At 37.3% G+C, this 23,325-nt stretch overlaps 1 protein-coding gene across 2 annotated transcripts; it reads left to right on the forward strand.

The window, feature by feature from the left end:
- Positions 1-1,625: 1,625 nt before the first annotated feature.
- On the forward strand, positions 1,626-19,496 carry rb1cc1 (RB1-inducible coiled-coil 1). 2 transcript variants are annotated; one of them, XM_008434262.2, is made up of 24 exons: positions 1,626-1,961; positions 3,916-3,966; positions 4,059-4,190; positions 4,283-4,409; positions 4,508-4,678; positions 7,341-7,543; positions 7,730-8,144; positions 8,232-8,402; positions 8,498-8,682; positions 9,545-9,731; positions 10,124-10,205; positions 10,291-10,355; positions 10,455-10,558; positions 10,675-10,801; positions 11,627-13,551; positions 14,135-14,321; positions 14,771-14,879; positions 15,178-15,466; positions 16,292-16,340; positions 16,444-16,491; positions 17,098-17,156; positions 17,367-17,494; positions 17,738-17,808; positions 18,565-19,496. In XM_008434262.2, exons 3-24 carry the CDS (start codon positions 4,120-4,122, stop codon positions 18,640-18,642), a joined length of 4,851 nt encoding a protein of 1,616 aa, XP_008432484.1. In that variant the 5' UTR covers positions 1,626-1,961; positions 3,916-3,966; positions 4,059-4,119; the 3' UTR covers positions 18,643-19,496. The 2 variants fall into 2 exon arrangements, with proteins under 2 accessions (XP_008432484.1, XP_008432485.1); XM_008434263.2 differs by lacking the exon at positions 3,916-3,966.
- The last annotated feature ends 3,829 nt before the right edge of the window (positions 19,497-23,325 follow it).

The raw sequence follows: 23,325 nt of genomic DNA on the forward strand, positions 1-23,325 counted from the left end.
CGACAGTTTTGTAGAAATGTAGTGAAGTAGAAAGTACAGATACTTACTGTAAAATGTAGTGGAGTAACAGTAGAAAGTATCCATTATTAAATCTACTTAAGTAAAGTACAGATACACGAAAAATGTACTTAAGTACGTTACTTCCCACCACTGAAAAAAAGAGAGAGACAGCGATGGAGAGGGAGAGAAAGAAATGGTGGTAAGTCTGAATCTTTTGGTTCACAAAGATCCTTATGAAACAGTGCCCTCTAGCGGATATTGGATTGTAAAACATTCCGCATACTGGAGAATATGTTCAGATGGTTGTTAAACAGCTAAAAAGCAACAGAAATAATTTAATTACACATATTATGCGAGGTACAACCATTTTTCATTGTTCATATTAAGAAAAACTGTAAACATTTCTTAATAAATATCCAGTTGTATTTTTTTTTCAGTCTAAGTAATGTGGCTCACTGACGGCAGGCCTAACTAGTTGCAGAACAGACTTCCTATGTTTTATTTGCATAGTTGGCACACTCGCGTATTGTGTACAATGTAAGTGCTGTAAAATATGATTGTATACAGCATGAACTTTGATTCACAGTTAAAGGTAAAGCTCTAAATTAAAATTATTTTCAGATAACATTTTCATTTGATCATCATGCACTTAAAAAAGATTTCTAAAAAAAACTGAATATGATTTGAATTAATGTTATTTTTATAGAAACATTTATTAACAGATATGGAAATTTTAATTTACAATCTTACTGCTTAACTGAGTTAAGCACCCAGGTAGAAATTCTGCATAGGGATTGCTAATTAACTGTAGTAATTAAAGTACAGCGATAGGAAATACTCAGCGATGAAGAAGTTATTTTTTATTTTATTTTTTTTTCGTAATTGGATGTTACACTAATTGCACGGTTATCTCTTTGTCTGCCTTCCATTAGAATTACCCACTTTGATAAAGTAAATTAGGATTAATAGCTGTACATTTGAAAATATTGAGTTAACTTTTTGACATTATGATTTCTTATCCCCAAAAAATATTGAATGAAGGACATATTGTAACAAATGGCCAACATAGATTCCATCAAAAAGTTTCCAAAACTCTTTGCTGCAAAACAGAATAATCCACACCCTGCAGTTTACTTTTACTTCCCTTTCCCGTCCGTGATTTCCGTGTTGCAGCACGAAAATTACGGAAATAATTGTATAATTGTTTTCCAGAATATGCCTGGAAAACAACTACTGAAGCGTATAAAAATCAAAAAGACGAAAAACTGAAGTAGAGGAAAATGACATCAGATACAACTATAATAACAACAACAGCAACAATAATAATAATAAAAATATAATGTATATTGTTTTTCAACCGGAATAAACCTAGCCTTATTAAAAATCGCAGATCATTTGGATGGTAAGGTTTAAAATGATCATGATCAACAAAATGCAAAGAATTAACAGTGCTAATATTTAATTATAAAATTTAACTAACTAACGTATTTRTTTTTTAAGTATACAAAGTCTAAAAAAATAAATAAATCTGTCTTTACTGTGTAAAACTATCGAACTAATTGTCATAAAGTACATTTGGAGGGCTTCTTTAACAGTTTGGTGCCCAGTCAGTGCGTCTTTCCTAAGCGAATCGCTCACGGACCGCACATCACCAGATGACAACAACAAAACAAGCCTAGTGAGAAAGGGTGTTAGCGTAGTTAGCTAATTCAGATAAACAGCGACCGGTGGAGTTTAATCCAATAGAAATCTACAAGAATATGCGTAATCTGTATAACTAACTATGTTTGTCAGTCGGTGTCTTGGTTAGTCAAGCTGACATTACCTAAGTGGCTCACCAAGCTACCTCTAAGTATGCTCAGTTTATACGGGTTAGCCAGCTAGCTCTGGTGCTAGCTATTTAGCTAGCCACCTCGCCTTGGCGAAGACCAACAGAGAGGGAGAGATGCGAGCAAAGTGAGGTAAGAAGCAATTAATCGTTTTTCAAGTTGCTTTTGTGCTTAGCCTGACTTGTAAACATTAAAGTGTCGTTAGTTGTTTATGAAATATGTTTGTTAGATTCGTCAGTATTAAGGCATTACTGCCACACAGTCCTGTTAGCTATTAGCTAGTTGGCAAAGACAGTAGGTTATTATTGACCGTCTATCTGCTAACAGCAGCTGTTGGTGGCTACTTCTCTGGCACCATCTTCATGAGAAACCAGAGGCCGTGAGGTTGATAAGAAGAACTGAGTTGATTAGTCATAAACATCTACACAAGAATACGTTTATACTGAAAGCGGCCCACAGAAACACAAAGCGTGAACGGAATCACCGAGAGGGGAAACTATCAAACCATCATTTATAAACCGAAACCGTTTAAACCAGTAACAACATCGTTATAACAGCATGTTTAGGTTTATGTTATTACCAACGCACTCTTTGCCGTTGCTGTCTAAATGTCAGTCAAAACTTTGTTTTTGGTTTAGTCTTTTTTTTTTTTGAGAGATTGTCAGCTTGTCTCTAAGGAGATCAACATTTTGTAACCACTGGGGCTTGAGGCTCGACAGTAAACGGTAGTTTAACCGTGACTCAGCTGAGACTATTTTAAGGAAACCAACAATTACAAAAATGTTGAAAGTTAAAATATGAATTTTACATTAAGGGAGGCTTAAAAATAACGCTTCCCTTTATTTTCAGGCATAGGCACTTCATAAAGCACAGTAGCCTATGTACTTTATTACGCAACTCAAAGGTTACTGTGCTGTCTTGTTTAGGAAGGAATTATTGGCCAGTTGTTGCATCATTTTTACGTGAAGGTTCTTTGAACTTTAAGTAAATTTAAAAATACCTCACCTGTGTTTATAGTCTTAAACTTATAAACACAAGCCTGGCTTGAATTACATGAAAGTTATGCAGAAACTAAGTTTAAGAGGAATTACCACCTTCTACTTATCACGGATGAATGCTGATCAAGAATCATTATTGACAATTTTAAAAAAAATAAAACTGCAGGTACTTTGCTTCTTTGCTACATACCACTTACTTCCATCCTGTACTTGTGAAAATATTTTTTGTGAGAGTGCTCTTAACCTCTGTGTATCAGATTTTGTATTTTTTTTTGTCGATACTTACTTTGATAAATTGTGAAGACAAATGGTCTTAAGATGCTCAAATGTCACATCTACTGTCATTTTGTGATTTATTATTTTCTAATGTTTTAGTTAATCCCCTGTCTTTTGTTCTGATGCCTTTTGGGGTCTGTTCACTTTTACAACATTACAAAATAGTTGCATTTTTAAATTTTTTTGCATTCTCTTGCTTGTAGTTTAATTTATTTCAAATATCTACTCACATTTAGATGTATCATAAACTACAAGTGGAATATAAAAAAAAATTATATAGATCTATCACTTGTATCAGGTCTTAGATCTTAAGTATTTTGTTTTACATGGGTTGAAGACAATGATGAAAACATTTTTTTTTATATACATCTACTGGTCTTAAAGGGAATCTGGGGGAAATGTGTCATTCTCTTTATATTAAATATCAGCCTCCACCTGCATTCTGTTTGTTGTAAATACTGCCAATCTGGTGGTGTGAAATTTCCTCTCTTATCCACAGTTTTCACTCCCGCCATTGCATATTTTTAAGCAGTTATGTACTCACGTTTTTGTATACTTCTTTAAAAATATCTAAAAGTTTGCTAAAAATGTTGGAATTGATGCACGTTATGGTGTAATTGCTGGTGTAAGTAAAATCTTGGTTTAGAGTTGTTAACTCTGTAGTCTGCAGAATCATCTAGTTCATAGCTCTGCACATGCCTGTTAATGTTTTGGAGCGATAATAGAGAAATTATTCATGGCTGAATGCTATTCTTGCAAAATCGGTAGATATTTTCACCTAATTGATGAGGCAACTTCTGCTTTTTGCGCAGAGCCTGTCCTGTGCCTCTTCACACCCAGATGTTCCTTTCTCTCAACCATTGGTAGATGGAAATTATGGGATGCAAAAAGATATTGGCTACTGAAAAAAAAAAGTTGAATAGTTATTGTTTTCACATTTGTTTTTATTCTGCAGGGCGGTGGTGCATGACTAATGAACGAGAAAGGCGAGGTTGAAGAACCCTGGGAGATTCACCATGAAGCTGTATGTGTTCCAGGTCAACAATGGAAGCACGTTGACTTTTGACACCGACCTTGCTGTCCAAACGTAAGAAGCTGGGATTTTACAGATGACGTTCAGAAACCGTGGCCAGTGCTCCCTGCTTCTCTTGACCCAAACGACTCCTTTCTCTGTTTCAGTGTACTAGAGCTTAAACATGCCATCCAAGCCAAATACAAAATCGCAGTTCAGCATCAGGTCCTCGTTGTCAATGGGGGGGAATGTATGGCTGCAGACAGACGGGTCTGCAGTTACAGTGCTGGCACTGTAAGTTTATGCCAACGGCAGTTTACTTACTTCCTTCAGGCGTTTGAAGACTTCATGGCTGACATTTGATATTGCCTGCTTTTATTATGCTTTTCTAGGAAACCAACCCCATATTCCTGTTCAACAAAGAGATGATCTTGTCCGACCGGGATCCAACCATCCCAAAAACCACCTTCTCCATTGAGAGTGAGATTCAGGTTAAGGTGGAAGAGTCGCTACTGATGCCAGCTGTCTTTCACACCGTTGCCTCACGAACACAACTTGCTCTGGTACTTTTTAAATTTATTTACACCTTTCCCTGTTTTGTTTGTGAATTTTTTGGAAAATATCTATTGATTTTGAAACAATACGCCAAGTTCTTCCAATTAAAAAAAAAAAAAAATAATAATAATAATAATCCTTGCAGGAAAAACAACTCTGGGACTTCTCATAAGTGCTACTGGTACAAAATTTTCATAACCGCTACCTATAGGTTCATCTCAATAAATTAGGTTATTCTTGAAAAGTTTACTTATTTCAGCAACTCGGTTCACTAAGTGGAAGACATTTTATAGAGTAATTACTAGAGATGTGCCGATCAATCGGCCACCGATCATAATTGGCCGATTTCCGTGAAAAAGTGTATGATCGGTGATCGCCGATCACGGTCTCTTGTTGCCGGTCACCTGCATCTTATTTCGCAGCCTGCCTGTGCAGCTGGTCTCCTCTTTCCTTCACTCTGCGCAAACGCACAGCAACAAATCCTATAAGCGATGTGGAACTATAACGCACTGCGTGAATGGGGAAGTTTGCGTGTTGTGGCAGACAATTACCTCAGGGCCCGACCCTGAGGTGAAGCACGTCAAAATGCATCAATACGACGAATCTAATATGGCATAAAAACAATGCCATACTTGACGGAGTTTGGCTACATCGAGGCTCACTGCAGTAAAAAAGACATATGAAGGATCAGATAGCAGGTAAAGCAGTGCACAGCTACAAACACTCACTCGGATTAGCATGACGGTCAGAAAGCTAAACAAATAACCCGCAAAATTATTTAAGTCTTCGAGCTGCGATGTAAGACGCTGGTTCTGCTCTCGCTGTTGAACTGCTGCTACGCGCTACAGGTAGTAATATTTCACAGACGGAGCGACGCTTCTGCTCCACCTGGTAGTGACTCTCACACCGGACCTCTGTTTGAAGCTGCAGCATCTAACTTAAAAAAATTAATTACATACGTATTAAAACTTTCGCTGTCCTAACTTGAGACAGATAATCTCTGTCTCAGGTTAGGACATGAGACAAAAAGGGACGGAGGAAGACAACCTCTGTTCTGCATAATTACTCCGCTCAGTCAGAAACAGCCACTCAGAACTAGCAGTAATCAGCTAGCCGCCATGGTATCAGGAAGGTTTCTTGCAGTAACTCAGGATTGTTTATTGTAATGGTTCCTGTATTTGCCTTTGAATGTTAAGTTTTATACTTGAATTTTTTGGCAATGTTGAGAGGTTTTATTTTGACTCTTTGCATTATTTAGCCTCTTCAGAGCCTTCATATGTTATCAGTCTGTTAAAGATAGTATTACCGATAGCAGTACAATTTGCACAATGCATGTTTTGTTTTTTTCTTGGAAAAAGTTATTAAAAACAAGTTTTTGTCTAAATTAAGGTGAATTTATGGTTACTTTTTCCATGTAATGTAACTGGTAGTGCTTATGAGTAAAAAAAAAAATAGTTATGTGATCGGTATCAGTGATCAGCCCTCATGGGTGATCGGAATCGACAGGAAAAAACCTGATCGGCACATCCCTAGTAATTACGCACGGACTGACGTTCTCAAGCCTTTACTTTTGTTCAAATTATTTAATTTCTTAGATTAGAATACCACTTGACAAAAGTATGTTTAATACCTGCTTAAAAGTTATTTTCAAAAGGTATTTAATTTAATACCACACCTTTTTGGAAAGCATAATTTAGAATCAGTAAATGTTGCAAAACATACCCAGTAAGAACATTACTTAATCCCATTCTATGTTACACAGATGGTTTTTCTGCACTTATAAAAGATTCATTAATGTTGACAAGCCAAGGGCTTGGACTTGCTCCAACTGACGGCAACCTGACCTACTTAGACTGACTTATGTCAATTAATGTTCATATAGTCCCTGTTTCAACAAACTAAATGAAATTACTTGATTAATAAAACAAATAATTACTTGGCTCTTCGAGGGCAGCTGTAAAACCTTGACTCTCCTTTAACAAGATGGTTAGTAAAGCTGTAAATATTCCAAAACTACAAAGGTCTAAAATCTTTATTTCAGCACATATGTACCGCAAAGATACTACAAGGCAGTTTTTTTCCATACACCAGTAATATTACATTTATTTTGCCAGTATATTTTTGTGTACTTGAGCCTCTGGACTGTTTGACTTCAACCACAGAGTGACCAGTAAGTCGAAGGACAGTGAGCCCATACAAAAAAGTGTGATGTAATCAGTGTCTACTACAAGATAATTGCATTCAGGCTCACTATTTGGACAACATTGTATTTGTATACGGAAAATGTTTAAACACTGTCTATTTTCAGCCTCAGCAGGGTTTACACAAAGCTCAGCGAGTAATTGTTATCAGCCGAAGATATCATTTGAGCCAGACAGATAACGGTGGTCTCGGTGACCCTGCAGTGACAGACGGGTGTTCAGCAGCAGTCTGCACTGTGTAACACAAAACAGACCTGTACTGGGCCGATAAATAAAAAGGGACATGCTGCTTCTACTTCATTTTCAGCTCATCCTGTTGATGTAAAATAATCTCATAACATTATGAAAATCTGTTTAAATTAAGAATGATAAAAATGTATGTGTCCTTAAGTTTAGTAGAACATTATTTAATTATACTCTCTTACCCTGATGTTGCCTAATATTTTTTCTTTTTTTTAAATCTCTCTAGGAAATGTTCGAAGTTGCCAAAAAACTTTGCTCGTTCTGCGAACGTTTGGTTCACGATGAGCATCTCCAACATCAAGGCTGGGCAGCTATCATGGCTAATCTGGAGGACTGCACTTTGTCTTATCAGAAGTTACTCGTGAAGTTCAACACCGCATACACAAATTATCAACATGACTTGGAAGAAATTAAAATCAAACTTTCAAAGTAAGTATAAAAATTAGACATTCTTCACTGTTAAAAAAGGAAAATTGACCTAAAACTAAAATGTGCTTTAAAACTGTGAATAGATCACCTGCCAGGTTACTAACATTTTTTTTAAGTTACGTTCAACAGACATGAGTGCTTCATTGAAAACAAAGTTTCAGTTGACATTTGTTGTAATGCCTGCAGGTTAGGGACTTCGGTTTCTGTGATGGCCAGGATTCCTCTGCTCGAATGTTTGACAAGACACAGTTACAGAGAGAGCATCGAGAAGTCCAGTTCGACCCCGGAGAAGGATTCAGATGAGACAGAAGAAGAAAAATCCACCGACTCTGTGCTCTGCGCTACTCAAACCCAGGTGGCCTCCAAATCGTCAGCGTCCTTATCTGCTTCAGGGGCAGGCACGTGTGAGACAGAGGGCGATCAGGAGACAAGCGAAATGACTGAGAGTGGCGGTTTGAGAGCTGCACTGTTGGACGACAACACTCCAGAACTCGCCTGCCAGTCTTCTTTCAACGTAACACTATTGGACTGGATCAACGTGCAAGACAGACCTAACGATGTTGAATCGGTAGTCAGGAAATGCTTTGACTCCATCAACCGGGTGAGTATTTGTGGCGCAGACCGCTAAACGCTAACTTGTAAGTTCAGTGGGGAAGACCGGGATTTATGGGTGTGTTGTTTGTTTCAGCTTGACCCTAGGATCATCCAGCCCTTCCTGGCAGATTGTCGTGACACAATTGCAAAGCTCGATAATCAGAACATGAAATCCATCAAAGGGCTTGAAGACAGGCTGTACGCTCTAGACCAAATGATTGCAAGCTGTAAGAAGCTGGTGAATGAGCAGAAAGAACTTGCTCAGGTAGTAACAAAAAAACAGCAACTTCCTGTTAAGGATTTTCTTTTTACTCGTTAAGTCTGTTTTATTAATTGCGCTTTACACTCTTTTGCTTTCAGGGGTTTTTGGCCAATCAGAAGCGAGCTGAAAACCTAAAGGATACGTCCGTCCTGCCTGACCTGTGTCTGAGTCACACCAACCAGCTGATGATCATGCTGAACAACCACAGGAAGCTGCTAGACATTAAAAAGAAGTGCACCACTGCCAAACAAGAGCTAGCAAACAACCTTCAAGTCAGACTCAAGTAAAGACTGAGATGGGTTTTTTTTCTCAATTATGTTTGTGATACAGTTCTGGTTGAAAAGTTTCTGCACACTCACTGTCACCATCCATTTGCAAATGTTGAGTTTGAAAATGTCTGTTTTGGAGAGGAGGGCCTTCTCTTGGTCTGTACTTCCCCAGACTATGAGGATGTAGAATGTGGTTCAGTAGAGACAGAGAGGTACACTGGTCCTCATGCAGTTTCAAGTTCATGGCAAGCTTGACTTTTTTGAGTTTTTTCTAAAACATCACAACCATTTTCCTTTCATTTTGGTGTGACAATTTAGGTAAAGCAGGTTGTTATAATGAGGCCTCCAAACACGTCAAATGTAATTTTGTAATGGCAAATTAGGATTCTCGATAGGTATTCAAAGATACCATCGTAAGATCTGTGGATTTAAATAAAGTCCATCCCAGAGAATTAACAAGTTACAAGTTTTATCAAAAATAAGGTCCAGTTGCCAAACATAAGCATATCTGATCCTTACTGATGGCTTCAAAAAGAATGCGGCGAATGTTAAATTCTTGAAGTGAAATTTTACAAAATTTACATGGGTTAATATGCATATTTGAGCCTTTACCATTTCAGCCTTTTCTTGATTTGAGAAAATCCACAATAAATACAAGAGATTGCTTTTAAAATTCATTGAAATATTTAGTTGTATAATCTTTCTACCCTGTGAAATAATGGCTCAAATGTATCCTCAAAGGATTGATATGAAGAAGCTGTGTCCTTTTCCATGTCTTTAACTGTGATGCTTTTTGTTGAATGTGAAGTTAGTGGTTAAAAAAGAAAATGCTTAAGAGAGTCATTTTTGTAGCTTGAGTTTTGGTTGTGATTGTAGATGGTGCTGCTACGTGATGCTTCACGCAGATCAGGATGGGGAGAAGCTTCAGGCTCTTCTTCGGCTCCTGACAGAGCTGATAGAGAGAGTGAGGGTGGTGGACGCCCTCAGTACGGTGCCCCAGATGTACTGCTTGGCAGTGGTGGAAGTTGTCAGGAGGAAAATGTTTATGCGACACTACAGAGAGGTCAGTGCCTATGATTATTGTGGTAATATCAGCCACCGCTTGTTGACACAGTCTTGTTTTTATATTCCCGTATTTTAATGCATTACGTTTTTGACATTTGTTGCATAAATATAAATTAACCCTGTTTTGAAGATGCAACAGTTTGCTATTGTTTATGTTTTATTTGCCTTTCATTCATTTTGTGCGAGACTTTTAGCTCTAGCGAGTTTTATAGAATTAAGAGTGCTTTTATTGGAGCCTGGTATTCTGTGGTTTTCTTAACAACAATAAAAAAAGGTCAAAAATCAATTTATGTTTAAAAAAGGGTTTTCTTTAACATCTCTGTACAACTATGTATGAGTCACAGGCTGTGTGACTCATAGAAAGCCTTTAATATTTCTGGATTTTGTCAGTGGGCCAATGCACTTGTTAAGGACGGAAAGCGACTGTATGAGGCGGAAAAGTTCAAAAGGGAATCTTTTGGAAAACTCTTCAGTAAGTGCTTTTAAAGTCTTCCAATGATGAATGCATTGTACATCTGAAGTTGTGCTAACATGGTGATGTTCTTTTTGACTTTAAGGGAAGTCTTTTCTCCGAAATCGATTGTTTAGAGGACTTGAGTCTTGGCCTCCAACTTCATTTTGTGTAGGTTTATAGTGCAGAATGTTTCTATTCTTCAATAGTGTTCACTGTATTTTCAGGGTGAGGTTTTTGGTTACCATAACTACCGCTTCATTGTTACAGACACGGAAACCCAGAAAGTTTGATGATGAACTTCCAGACATCTCACTTGATGACCTGCAGTACTTGAAATCGTGTTGTCCTGTTGAGGTGCAGCCTTTCCTAATGTAAGTCACCATCAGCAGACACTCAACTGTTACTGCTAGAAACTAACCTGTCTCAGAAATCTTGTATCAGAGCTGAAATTATTATTTTTGCTTTTTTTGTTTGTTTTTTTCTGCAGGATTCCCGCCATGTGTGACTTTGAGCCCCTAAATCGCCACGTAGAGACACTTCATAAGCTGGTCCAAGCCGCACAGAGCGTGGACGAAATGTCTCAAACTATCACAGACCTGCTGAGTGAACAAAGAGTAATGTCTTTTTTTTTAATCCGTTTTAGCCTTGAAACTAAAAATGCATCTTTCAGAATTGAAAGCTGATTTCCTATTTTATTTATTTATTTTTTGCTATAATTTAAGAACAACAGTCTTATTTTTCTCTTTCCTTCCTGCTTTGAGAACTCACTAATCACTTGAATGAGCAGAAGCCACTTCGTGCTATAATTTTGAGAGATCGATCAATAAAACAACATTTTGCTAATTTAAAACAAAGACAGAATTTAAACCTTCAGATTTTAAATTTCTTTAGTATCCAGAGTTAGTGATTAGCTGTTAGCTTTACCGTTGTTAGCATAACATAAACAAGAGTCATTGTGGGTATTTCTGGGTGAATGTAGATTCCTACCTTCACTCTTGAGGATGCAAGCATTTCTAAATCCATGATGCCTAAGCTATTGTCTCTGCCGTAATAGATTTGGCCTTCCTCTTATCTCTTCAAAGTATTTGTCTCACTTTCTCACTACCTGAGGAAACTGCAGACATGTCTCAACACGTCATTGTTCCTCTTGTTTTTTTTAAAATCTTCACTGATACTGGAAATAGCTGAAACCACTAGGCTACAACCTTTCAGCTGTAAGGTATGACGCCTTCACTGACTGGAAAAAAAAGTCCCATTTCTAAACTTCCAACCTACCCATCTAGAAATTGTCCAGTTTCAATCAACAGCAATTTTTTTCCGCATTTCTTTTCTTAATTGCTTTAAAATCAAAGCTTGTTCGTCCTTTTCTATTTGTTTCATGTAAAGTGAATGTTTGCTCCACTCAGGCTGCATCGTCTCCATCTGTTCTGTCCTTCCAGGCATCCTGTAGTCAGAGCGCCCAAAGATCAACGGCACAAACTCCGCAGTCTGAGGGCAAGCCCAGGACCACCACGCCGGTGCCCTCCAAAACGCCTCTCTGTCTTAGCCTTCAGGGATCCAGCTGTCAGCCCCTGCTTGTACCCGTCCCGGCTCCTTTAGAGGATCTGTCCCCAGACAGTATCGATGCACAAACATTTGACTTCGAAACCATCGGCCACCCGAACATGGACCCCGTCCTGCAGCAGGGATCCCTGGACTTGGATTCTCTCGCCGAAAGCCCCGAATCCGACTTCATGTCTGCTGTCAACGAGTTTGTGATCGAGGAGAACCTGACCTCCCCTAACCCCATCAGTGACCCCATTAGCCCTGAAATGATGGTGGAGTCGCTGTACTCCTCAGTCATTAACGCCATCGACAGCAAGCGGATGCAGGACACCACAACGCTGGAGAAGGAAAACTCAAGGATCGCCGACCTCAAGGAAGTTCTAGAGAAATACAGATGTGCCGCGGAAGAGTCCCACTCCAACCTCAGGAGTGTGAAGGCTGACCTCTATTACTTAAGAGGTTTTGTCTTGAAGGAACAGCAGGACTTTGGGTTAGCTCTGCGCAGCATGACCATGGAAGTGCGCAGTACCGTGAACGAAATCTACCAGTGTCACAAGACGGAGTTGAACGAGCAGCATGAAGGGGAGCTTCTCACCGCTCGGCAGGAGCTGGAGAAGCAGGTTCAGGCATTGACGGAAGAAAACCAAGTAAACCAGAATATTGTCAGAGACGTCCAGCGAGCGATGCTGGAGCTGGAGGGGCTCATGGAGCGCAAAGAGAAAGAACTTACCCAGCTGGAGAACGAGAAAGAGCGATGGGTGGAAAAAGAGAGAAACTTTGCTGAAAAGATAAAACATTTTGAGCAGATCAACTGTGATCAAACAGAAGAAATCAAGACACTCCTAACTTCAAAAGACTCTTTGAGCAGTCAGCTTGAAAACCTGCATTTTGAGATCGAACGCAGTCAGCAGAAGATCCGACAGGAGCTGGAGGCGGTTTCTCAGTGCCATTTAAAAGAGTTGGAGGAAAAACTGAAGCAGGAGCACCAAAAGGCTCTGGATAGTCTGAATAAGAACAACAAGGAAGCCCTAGAACATCTTGCTGTTGAAAATAGTACAAAGCTGACCAAGGCAGCAGATCACCACGACACCGCTATTAAAGAGAAGGATGTTCAGATTAAAGAAATGGAAGATCGGCTTACGGAGCTCACAGAACTCCGCTGTAGACTGGAGGTAGACCTGGCCCTCAAAGAGTCCGAGACAGAAGAGGTGAGGATCTTATTTGAAGAAGCCAAGATGCAGCAGGCGGAAGCTGTAAAGACCCAAGTGGAGGCAGACTCCAAAGTCCTTAAAGATGAGCTGATGGATCTCAAGAGGCAGCTTCAAGCTAAGAACGAGGAGTACGAAGTGGATCTGGCAGAGCTGAGGACTCTCATGAGGATCGAAAAGGACCACTGCATCTCGGAGCTGGTGGACCGGCACGAGGAGCAGACGATCCTGTTGCACGGCAAAATCTCCGCCCTGCAGCAGCACTCCCAGGATGCGGAGAGAAACCACGCGGAGCAGCAGCAGAGGCTCAGAGAGGAGTTGGATCAGCAGCGGGCGGCTCTGGCTGAAGACAAGGAGAAGCAGTTCAGGAGTTTCCAGGAGCGGGAGCAGCAGTTGAGGACAGTTGTCAACAGTGTGCAGGCAGAAAATGATTTGCTCTCTAAAAACCTAGAGCAGGAAAGACGTGCAGCTCAGGAGGAGGAGGCCTCAAGCGTCGTAGCAGCAAATGCTTTTAAGGAGTTAGAGCAGCAGAAGGAGGAGACGGAGAGGAGACTTTTAGAAAAGATTAGGCAACTTGAGAATGAGCTTCATGAGAAACGGTCGTCTAAAAGGTAAAAGCTGGATCTTAGTGATCGAACACAATCGAACTTGTATAACAGACATGGGCCAATGTGAGTATTATCCTGAGTAAAAATACCACAGTGTGGCTGCACATAGAACATACCAGATTGATAGCCAATTGTCGGATTACTTGAAAACCTGCTGAGGTTCCCCCTTCTTACATGCCGTTCATGATTTGTGTATTTTTTAGAATGTTGGGAGGGATGAGTGGCATCTTCTTTAGTTTTTGAAGACCAGAAAGCTGAATTCACTTTTCTTTTTTTTTGTCGGAAAGTGAAAGGTGTAGTAGTAATATGTGGAAAAACTGTCACAATGACGCCCTGAAAGCTCACTAAAACAATTGGTTTTTGTTGAAAAAGAACTTGTTTTACTGATATACCAGTGACTGACCTGACCCATGCCTATTATATAATAAAACTGCAGCTATTTACTTAAATGTAAAACTTGAGCATTTAAAGTAAATTAACTTTGCTGCAATTTTGAAAAAAAAAAGAAGTATTTTATGCATTTACCATTATAGAAATGCAGGTTGTTTTTTTTTTCCAACAAGGAATGAATGTGCCTGTCTTTCAGTGATGAAGGCTTGTCGCTGCATGCTGAGGGCCGTGCAGATGCTGGAGCACCTCTGTCACTAGACTCAGCCTTACAGGAGCGCCTGCAGCAGGAGACGGCCTCCCTGCAGGCCCAGATTGAGCTCTTGGAGAAGAAGAAGAATGAAGAGATACAGAACCTCAAAACGTCACTGATTGCAGAGCAGCAGGTTTGTAATGTAAACTGGAAGCGGGCATTAAAAGCCTTGTGGTTGACATATTTTTTTGGGCAGTTGTTAGAAACAGACCAGTTTGTGGTTGTCTTTCAATTTTCTGTGTTTTTTTTAAAGCTTAATGTAAAATGATTGGATTCTAGATTACTGTCTGATTAAGTGAAATGGTTGAACCTTATCACTAGACATTTTCTTGGTGCACCTCTCTTAGTCTGTTTTTTGAACGAGTTTCTAATCATTTCTGGTGACTAATTTGCTAAACAATAGCCATAACTATTTACTAAAATGTTGTTTTAGAAGCTTATAAGCTACCTCCCTGTGCTGGAGGAGCGAGATGGTAGATGGCCTTAAACTCAGCAGCTAAATGTCATGAAGCAAGCTCGAATATATTCTATTTTTTAAATATTGTTTGAAAATTAAAAATGTTTGTTTCTTCTACATTCAAGACGAACTTCAACACTGTTCTAACAAGAGAGAAATTGAAGAAAGAGCAGATTATCAACGACCTTTCGGAGAAGTTACAAAACGTTACCCAGCAGCAGGAAAAAGACAAAGGTGAGTACTGTGCTTTACATGTGGTTCGAGTTGGAAAGTGTGTTATTTGTGTACTTTAGTAATTTAGTCTTAATAGCAGAAATAGTATTGAAACTTTTAAGATTTTTCTGTTACTCTAGTTTAGCCAAGCCAGCGTTATTTATAAGCACTTTTAAAACAGCAAAACTGATCAAACTGCTGGAAAAAAACGGCAGCAAAATAAGTAAAACAATCACATGAAAGACGCATCTGGACAAATAAAGTTTACATTTATGTTGTTTTTTTTTTGTTTTGCTTTGTTTTTGTTTCCGTAATGCAGCTCTGATAGAGACGCTGTCTGAGGACCGAGCGAGTGTGATGCAGGAGAAAAAGCAATTGGAGGAAGAGCTGAACCGTCTGCGCAGCTCTGCTCTGGTCTCCTCGGCCTTCTTCCCCTCGAACTCGGCTCAAGAGCTCTCAGAAGCTGGAGCAGCAGCGAGGGCTCTGCCTGTTGCGGGGGCTTGCTCTCCTGAGACCTCGGCCGAAACGGACCGACTGGCCTCCGTAACGGCCTTCAGAGATGACGAGCACGTCGATTCAGCCGTGGAAGCCAGCATGGTGGCTTCTGAGTAAGCAGTTATTCTTTAATAAAACTATGGTTTAAAATATAAGACTGAAATCTGACATTGCTAAAAGAAGAAGAGTTTCAGGTTTACTGCCTTGTTTCAGCATGTTGGGTACAGGAAATCAAATTAAGGGTACACGTTCAAATGCTTTTCTCTAACAGGCAAAGCTTAGGTGTTTTTGATCATATTATGATGCAAATCCCTTTAAACACATTTGATTATTTCTCAAGATATATGGGAAAGGTGTGGTGTATATTTAAAACCATGGTTTAAATAAAATTACTAGAGAAAACTTTTGTATAAAAGTCAAAATTATTGTTCACTTTGGTATTTACAGAGGCATGAATGTTCCGATGTAGAATCAAGTTTGTTTAGGTTGTAGTTTCAGCTAAATTTGGGCTTTGGATGCGAAATATTTTCTTGTTGACATACACTCATAAGAAGCAGAAGATTTTGATTTCAACAGCTTAGTGGTTTTGTATTTCCTTCACAGTCCTAAGCTTGAAACAAAATAACCCAGGTCCGACAAAATCTTTGTTCACATCAAGCTTAAGTTTGGCTGAAATTTCAGCAAAATTAGTCATATCCTAATCATAGAAAGCATTGCATTGCTGAAGGATTCCAAGTGTAAATGAACCAGATATGGATGGACAGAGACACATTTGAAAGCAGACAGAAGGTAGGGCAGGATGTGACGACGCAAGTTTTTTTTTCTTTTGTTTTGTTTTTATTAGCACTAGCTAGGCACAAGATTAAAAACATGATGCCAAATATCAGTTTTTCCTCCAATGTTATTCGCACAGTTACCATCTTACATTTTTCCCATAGTGACACCGTGATGTCAGAAGAGAAACAGCGGATAATGTTACTTGAGAGGGTAAATATGCATGTTGTTTCCTTCTTTTAAACATGTTGAAATCTGGTTTTTTAGTTGTTTTTTTTTGTTTCTGTGTGTTTAATTCCTTTCTTAAATGTTGCAGACTTTGCACATGAAGGAAGAAGAAAACAAGCGCCTCAGCCAGCGACTGGTTAGTTGAGTGTCTTGTAACATAATTATTTATTTTACACGACTCGTGCAGGTCTGGAGAAGTATGTCAAATGAAAATAGAAAAATAGGAAAAACACGAATATGCTTTTTTCTGATAAATATTTGAAAGTAAAAATAAACTGTTTCAACTGGTACCTTTATGTTAGATTTTAAATAAAATGTGTTTAGAATTGTTGCGTTTACCCAGGAAAGACCCTTGCTATAAGAAATATAATCTCCTTTCCACTAGGTGGCAGTAGCATCAAAGAATAAACCCATGAAAAGACTCAAAAGACATTTAGAAAAGTGCCACACAGTATAGTGCAAACTGACTTTATATAATTTTTGAGAAATAAATAGCATGAAGACTAAATATATATTTTGCTAATCTTAGATTTTATGTTCAAATACTGCATTTTCAAAATTCATTAACAAAAAGTCAGAGTTTAGTTAACGGCCAAAAAGTAATGATTCTAATGATCAAGCTAATTTAATGCATTTTGTTTGAATAAAGGCGATCTTCTTTTCTGACACGTCCAGTCCAAGTTGTCGCTGTCATTAAATTAATGCAGTACGATAATTGTTGGTCTCATCTGTTTCTTTGCAGATGTCTCAAAGCATGTCCTCCGTATCATCACGGCATTCAGACAAAATTGCCATCAGAGAGTAAGTGAACGCTCATAAAATACCACATGGCATTAGCATGTCCTTACCACTGTGACTTTTAGCAGTTTTAATATTAGCTAAAACCGACCCTGATTACATTCAGGATAATTACACACATTATTGTATAATTACCATAACAGTGCTGTTTGCACTTTGCTGAAGTCTGGGAGATCATCTCTTTGTCTCATGGTCCATCTTTTTGTGTTTCAGTTTCCAGGTCGGCGATTTGGTTCTAATCATCCTGGATGAAAGGCACGACAACTACGTGCTGTTCACAGTTGGTCCCACCCTCTACTTCCTGCACTCAGAGTCTCTCACTGCACTGGACCTTAAACCAGGTCAGCTCCTGTTACAGCCTATTAAAATCACTGGCAAACCTGTAACTTTAGCATTGTGTTTTTAAATATAATTTACCGTTATAGTGAGCCAAACATCCAAAAAAACAGTCATTTCTGTTTTAGAATTCATATGCCATCATAAGCGTCACTGACCACAAATCATAATGTATTCTTACTGCTTACCCATGTGTAGCCAGTTTCCTACGTGTTCATTGTTTTAACATTATTTGTTTCTGTGTAAAGCATCAGGGACCTCAAGACGGCCATGGGTGCTTGGAAAAGTGATGGAGAAGGAATATTGTCAGGCAAAGAAGGTGATTTGAACTTTTAACATCTGTCTTGTTCTTGTATTAAGTGCACAATATTCCCCAATAGCTGCTATTTTTCTAGAGACAATAAACAACATTGAAGTGCTTTTACTTTGTAACTAAATTAAAAGTTAGTTGTCAAAAAATGTTTTGGGGAAAAGAAAACACTTGTTTTTCAGCCCGGGGTTAAAAAGCCTTTGTGCATAATAAAAAAAAAGACAAAATAGAGAAAATTCACCAGGTTATGGGACATATACTTTTAAAATAAAACTTCACTAGGAATCTAGTTTGTGCATCTATTGTCACACTATAAGAAATTTTTCAAAACGACTAACAGCTGTGTCCAACTTAATATTTAATTAGAAGAAAATCTGTGATCTACTGATTTGTGTTAGAATGTTAAAATGATTCATTAACTTGTTTCTTAAGGTCAGTCATTGATTATTTATCTCTGGAGTAGAGGCAACATCACATGGTGTGTGAGAGAGCATCTTTTTCAACATGTTTTTGTTCTTAGCAAACATTATTGTAGTTAGCGTAACAAACATTGTTCAGTTTTTCTGACAGATTTTTTTCTGTCTGATTTTCCATCAGTAGGGATTTAGCACAAAAAATAACAAGAATTTTGTCACCAAGTAAATCCTCTCTGATCTCTAATTTTAATAATATTTCTTTTAAATCTTGAGACATGGTTGTTATGCTGTTACGCCATATAAAGAACTTTCTTTGTTTCTCACAAAACTGTGTGTTTTTCTCCTGCAGGCCCAGAACAGATTCAAAGTTCCTTTAGGAACCAAGTTCTACAGAGTGAAAGCTGTTCCATGGAATAGAAAAGTCTAATAGCCAAGTAACGAGCTAAAATGTATATTTATTTTAATTTTTTGAACGGAAACATCATAATTGATAACATTAACAGCAAAAGACAAATTGAAGATCGTCTTGCAACATCATTTTTTGTGTGTTTCGGTTTAAAATCTCATATGCTATCATGTTTTGTTTTTTTTCTTCCTTTTTTTTCTTTTCTTTTAAATCCAGATTTTATTTTATTGTGGACCAAATGCTATTAACCTAATTAGGGCGTCGCCCTGTACACTGTGGCATTATGCCCTCTGACTTGTGTGTGGAATTGAACAAAATTTGGATGTTAAATATTAGTTCTCATTCTCAGCATTTGTCCGCTTGTGGAAAATACTGTCTTTATCAACATAATTAAATAAAAAAGAAAAAAATACATTTATAATTAATGTTAATGGAGGAATGTTCATAGCATGCATATTGAAATATTTTCTTTGATTTACCTAACAGATAAATGTCGTAGTTGGAAATGTAGTTAATGCTGTATGTTACTCACAATCAGTATGGCGCTCTGTCATTACTGACATGTACATTATGACTGCGTGACTGACTGAAGGAAGCAGTCATCTTTGCAATCCTTGAAATGCACTTTGAAAAACAATGCTTTTGTTAATTTGAAAAGGGAAGTTAATTGAGCTGTCAGAACTAAGTAAATATATCAGCACAAACTTCTCATTATCATAGAATATGGATATGTAGAGAGGAAAACATTGTGACCGTGTTTCATTATCGGGAGACATTGTATATTACCCATAAAAAAATCACATGTAACAATAACTGACTGTATTGTAAAGGATAGAGTTTTGAAACAATAAAGGATTGATCCCCAAGATATTAAATTGTTTCCTCCTTTTATTATTTCTTCATATTTTAAAAGCGTTTTCTTTGTAATAACAAAGGAGAAGGGGGTAAAAAAATAGGAAAAAAAAAAGCAAAAAACGTTTGGTAGGCAGACTGTTAGGTTTTTTTTTTTCCACTTGCCTGTAATCAAAATTGCTTTTATGTTTGGAAAATGAACGTCTTATTTGACATGTGACATTCGAAACAAAAAAAGAGCCTCTTTTTGTGTAATTAGTGCATAGCCTGTATAATAATGCCATTAGAATTTTCTGGGCATTCAGGAAATCGATGTAAAAAAAAAAAAAGCACAATGTAGTGCGCTCATTTGATTTAGCATTTTTTGATTTTGTGGAAACATAAATGTTGGCACACTGCTGCAGGAAACAGACTTCAAAAAGGCTTCATATCGTGGCCCAAGAACGATGCGGCCCTCATGGAGAAGGAAGCCCACCAACATCACTTTCCCAGTTCACAGCGGGGAGCATAGCAGCTCGCCGTCGAGCGCTCTCTACCATGTGGGTCTAGGGGTGTTTTAACAATGTTTAGCTCTATTTTCTCCATTTAGCATAAGCCTGTTGTCACATTTGGATGGCTCCTTCATAAATTGATGGTGTGATTCCTACAATTTCGGGACAGGCCTGAACGACAAAATATGCAACACAACATTCGATACCGAGGTGGCTGGCAAGCAGCAACCATGTGCACTGGACAGGCTCTTAGTGTAAATGTTTACAACCCCCCACTGAGCTCAGTGCTGCTGGGAGTCAGTCTCCTCAGGCTGAATGAGATTTAACGTTGCCATGTGTAGTCTGGAGCTACTTCCATTAAAACTGCCTGTGTGACTTCCTTTTTCTAACAGCTGACCACTTATTTACGTTACTGAAGCATTTAGTTTTAAATGTGCACTCGGAAAATGTGTAATGTTTTTGTTTTTGCTTTTCAAGTGGCGACACTTTATTCTTGGGGATTTTTGCTCAACTTTTTATTTAAATAAAATTAGTCACATGTTTTCAGAGTTTTCTGAAAGGAGGCAAAATATTAAATAAATATATAGTAGTGAKTAAGAATAAAAATATTTGTTGGAAGTCTCACCCATAAACGTGCACTCATCTGCTGCGCAGACACATTCGGTAAATTAAAATATTTTCCGATGAGGCACGTTCGTCCGATTGAAAGTAAAAAATAACCTTTTAGCAGGTTCTTTTCATCAAGGCCAGATATCCGGATTAAAAATGTTGTTTTGTTTATTGCTCGGATGTTATATTCCAATATTAAATGATTGTGTTTCATTAATACAGTAAGAGAAGAATAATAATAAAGGTTTGAAAAGTATTTGCGTAAGTAATCTGTATGTTTTATTTAGTGAAATAAATGAACTTTTCAAGAATATTCTAAATTATTGAATATGACTGTATGTTGTGCATGTGTGTCCACCAGCAGACAAGTTACAGAAAAAGGTTCCTCAAGATATCCAGACAATTTTTTTACCTACTTATGAAGACTATCAATAAATCATAAATGTATTTTTATTGTTTAGGTATCTTGTTTTAGGATCTAATATATTTGATGAATAATTAGATATTGTCCACAATTATTATTATTATTTTTTTATTTTCCATGATTAACTTGAACAATGTGTCACAATATTAATTTAGCATATAAGTAAGTGTACAAAATGAAATTATGGACATATAATGTAATAAAAAAAAAGATTGAAAATGTAAATTCATTTAATCATAATTTTCTAGTTTATTTACTTAGATATTATTTATATCTGTATCATGAAAATGTATATATTTAAAAATATTTTAATTGAACAGTTGGCATGAGAATGAATTAAATAATCAATAAAAATGGATGTTAAATAAACTTAAATATAATCTCAAAACTGATTGTWTCACCCTCCTATAAATATAATTCAATGCAAAAACTGAATATTTTGTTAGCATTAAAAATTAAGATGCATGAACTATATTTTAAACAAAAGCAGATCTATCACAAATGTATGTGCAGTTYGTAACTAGATTTTATAATTAAAATTGAGTTATAATACAATGTAAACATAAAAAACAACAACAGAATGTTGTCTTTAAATGGATTTTCAAATAAAATGTAAAATAAAAACAATTTTGCTGTGTTGTCAGAAGGGAGATGGTCCAAATGTCCATGTACTTTTTCAGGATTCTTTAAATCACAGTTGCAGCAGAAAAGTATTTTATTGTGTAACACCTTTAGTTAAAAATGTTTTAACTTTAATCATCCAGAAGAACTATAAAAGAAGTGTGTTGCCCTTCTAAAATTCAGTTCTTAAAATATATTTTCCAAACCACTAGTCAGTAACATTAAACTGACTTCAAAGAGGAAGTGACATTAAACATTCCTGAATATGTATTTAAAAGTGACCAGATGCTGAAAATACAGTTTTTGAAGAAGTTTTTAGAATAAAAAAATAATCTCAAAAGACTTTTAAAAGAAAGCCTAACMGTCTTGGCAATTTATAATGAAAGAAATCTTTTTGTCTCTAAAAGTAGTTTATAGTCTAATAGTTCTATTGCGTTTTACTGTTTTTTAGCTTACCACCTATGACACATACACACTCAGACACACACACATATAAATATAAATGTACTGTACAGTATTTAAATAATGAACCTTAAATATTGGTCAGAGTTTGTGCTATATTTGGGGAAAAGGTTAGAAAACACACCAGGTATTATCATAATCCCTAGAATGAACTTATAAACTCTGTTCTATAAAGTTAATAATTACTATCATTCTGAGCTATCATAATTGTAGATTAATGCCARAGCTAAACATCAATTTCTTTTAATGCGAACTTTATAACCTGTCATTTGAAGGTTTTTTTTGTTTACACAAATAAATACCTGACTTCAATGCATGTTCAATAAAAATGAAATAATTCTGTTATTTCAAAATGAAGAACATTTTCTGCTACCCATGTAGTTTTATATTCTTATCACAGTTGCAGCAGCCATGTCTTTTCCACACACTTATGAAAAACTACTAAATAACACAACACTGACTTCTTATCAACATGGTTTAATGTGAAATCCGAACATTGGTTCCAAGAAGGAAGTCACCTGAAGTTTTCTCCTTTTTATTTTTTATTTATTTATTCATTTATTGTTTGGAGATGAGCAGATTTATCACAAACATACTTTACAGTATTATGACAGGTATTCTCAAGCAGCTTTCAGACACCTCCAGATGAAACACAAAGACACAATGAAAAGCCTTCTCTTTGCTTGTCAACGCCTCCTGAAGGCACTAAATTAAGATTTAGATGAGTAAATGCGAAATTCAAAAAACGATGTCAGACTATTCGCAGAGATTCTCTTCCAGTCGGAGATGGTGGCCTTTGTCGCTGATAAATTCCCCGTTTGAAGATAATGCACAAGTTGCATTCGATATTCYAGTATCAGCGGCCGTATTTGCAGATAGATGGCACCGCAAATAAACAGGCATTATTCGCGGTGTAAATATATGCATGAACTTCAAATGATGGATAAATGAAAAATAAACAGGAAAGCCTTAACATAACAGTTATATTTTTGAAATCTAAATGGAGCGAGTGTGTTGAAGAAGAGCCAGGAGGCATTAAGGCTGAAACTGCAAACCAAGGAGTAAATCGACTTAATGCCATCACATTTCCACCCCATTCATGCCTAAGAAAAGGGTTCGGGAAAGAGATTAGGTTATATATCTGCTGTCAGGGACTGAAGAGACCAAGTGGAGAACTTCACCTAAACAGAGCGATGATCAAACAGACATGCTTTAACAGACATGCTTCATAATCTCATCCGTTAT

This window comes from Poecilia reticulata, linkage group LG17, assembly GCF_000633615.1.
Source record: "Poecilia reticulata strain Guanapo linkage group LG17, Guppy_female_1.0+MT, whole genome shotgun sequence".
In the NCBI taxonomy this organism is placed as follows: domain Eukaryota; kingdom Metazoa; phylum Chordata; class Actinopteri; order Cyprinodontiformes; family Poeciliidae; genus Poecilia; species Poecilia reticulata.

Excerpts from the sequence above, each read along its gene's own strand:
- rb1cc1 (XM_008434262.2), top strand. The coding sequence starts at position 4,120 with ATGAAGCTGTATGTGTTCCAGGTCAACAATGGAAGCACGTTGACTTTT. Across the intron at positions 4,679-7,340 it reads CACGAACACAACTTGCTCTG|GAAATGTTCGAAGTTGCCAA; the intron begins GTACTTTTTAAA and ends AAATCTCTCTAG. Across the intron at positions 10,802-11,626 it reads ACCTGCTGAGTGAACAAAGA|GCATCCTGTAGTCAGAGCGC; the intron begins GTAATGTCTTTT and ends CTGTCCTTCCAG.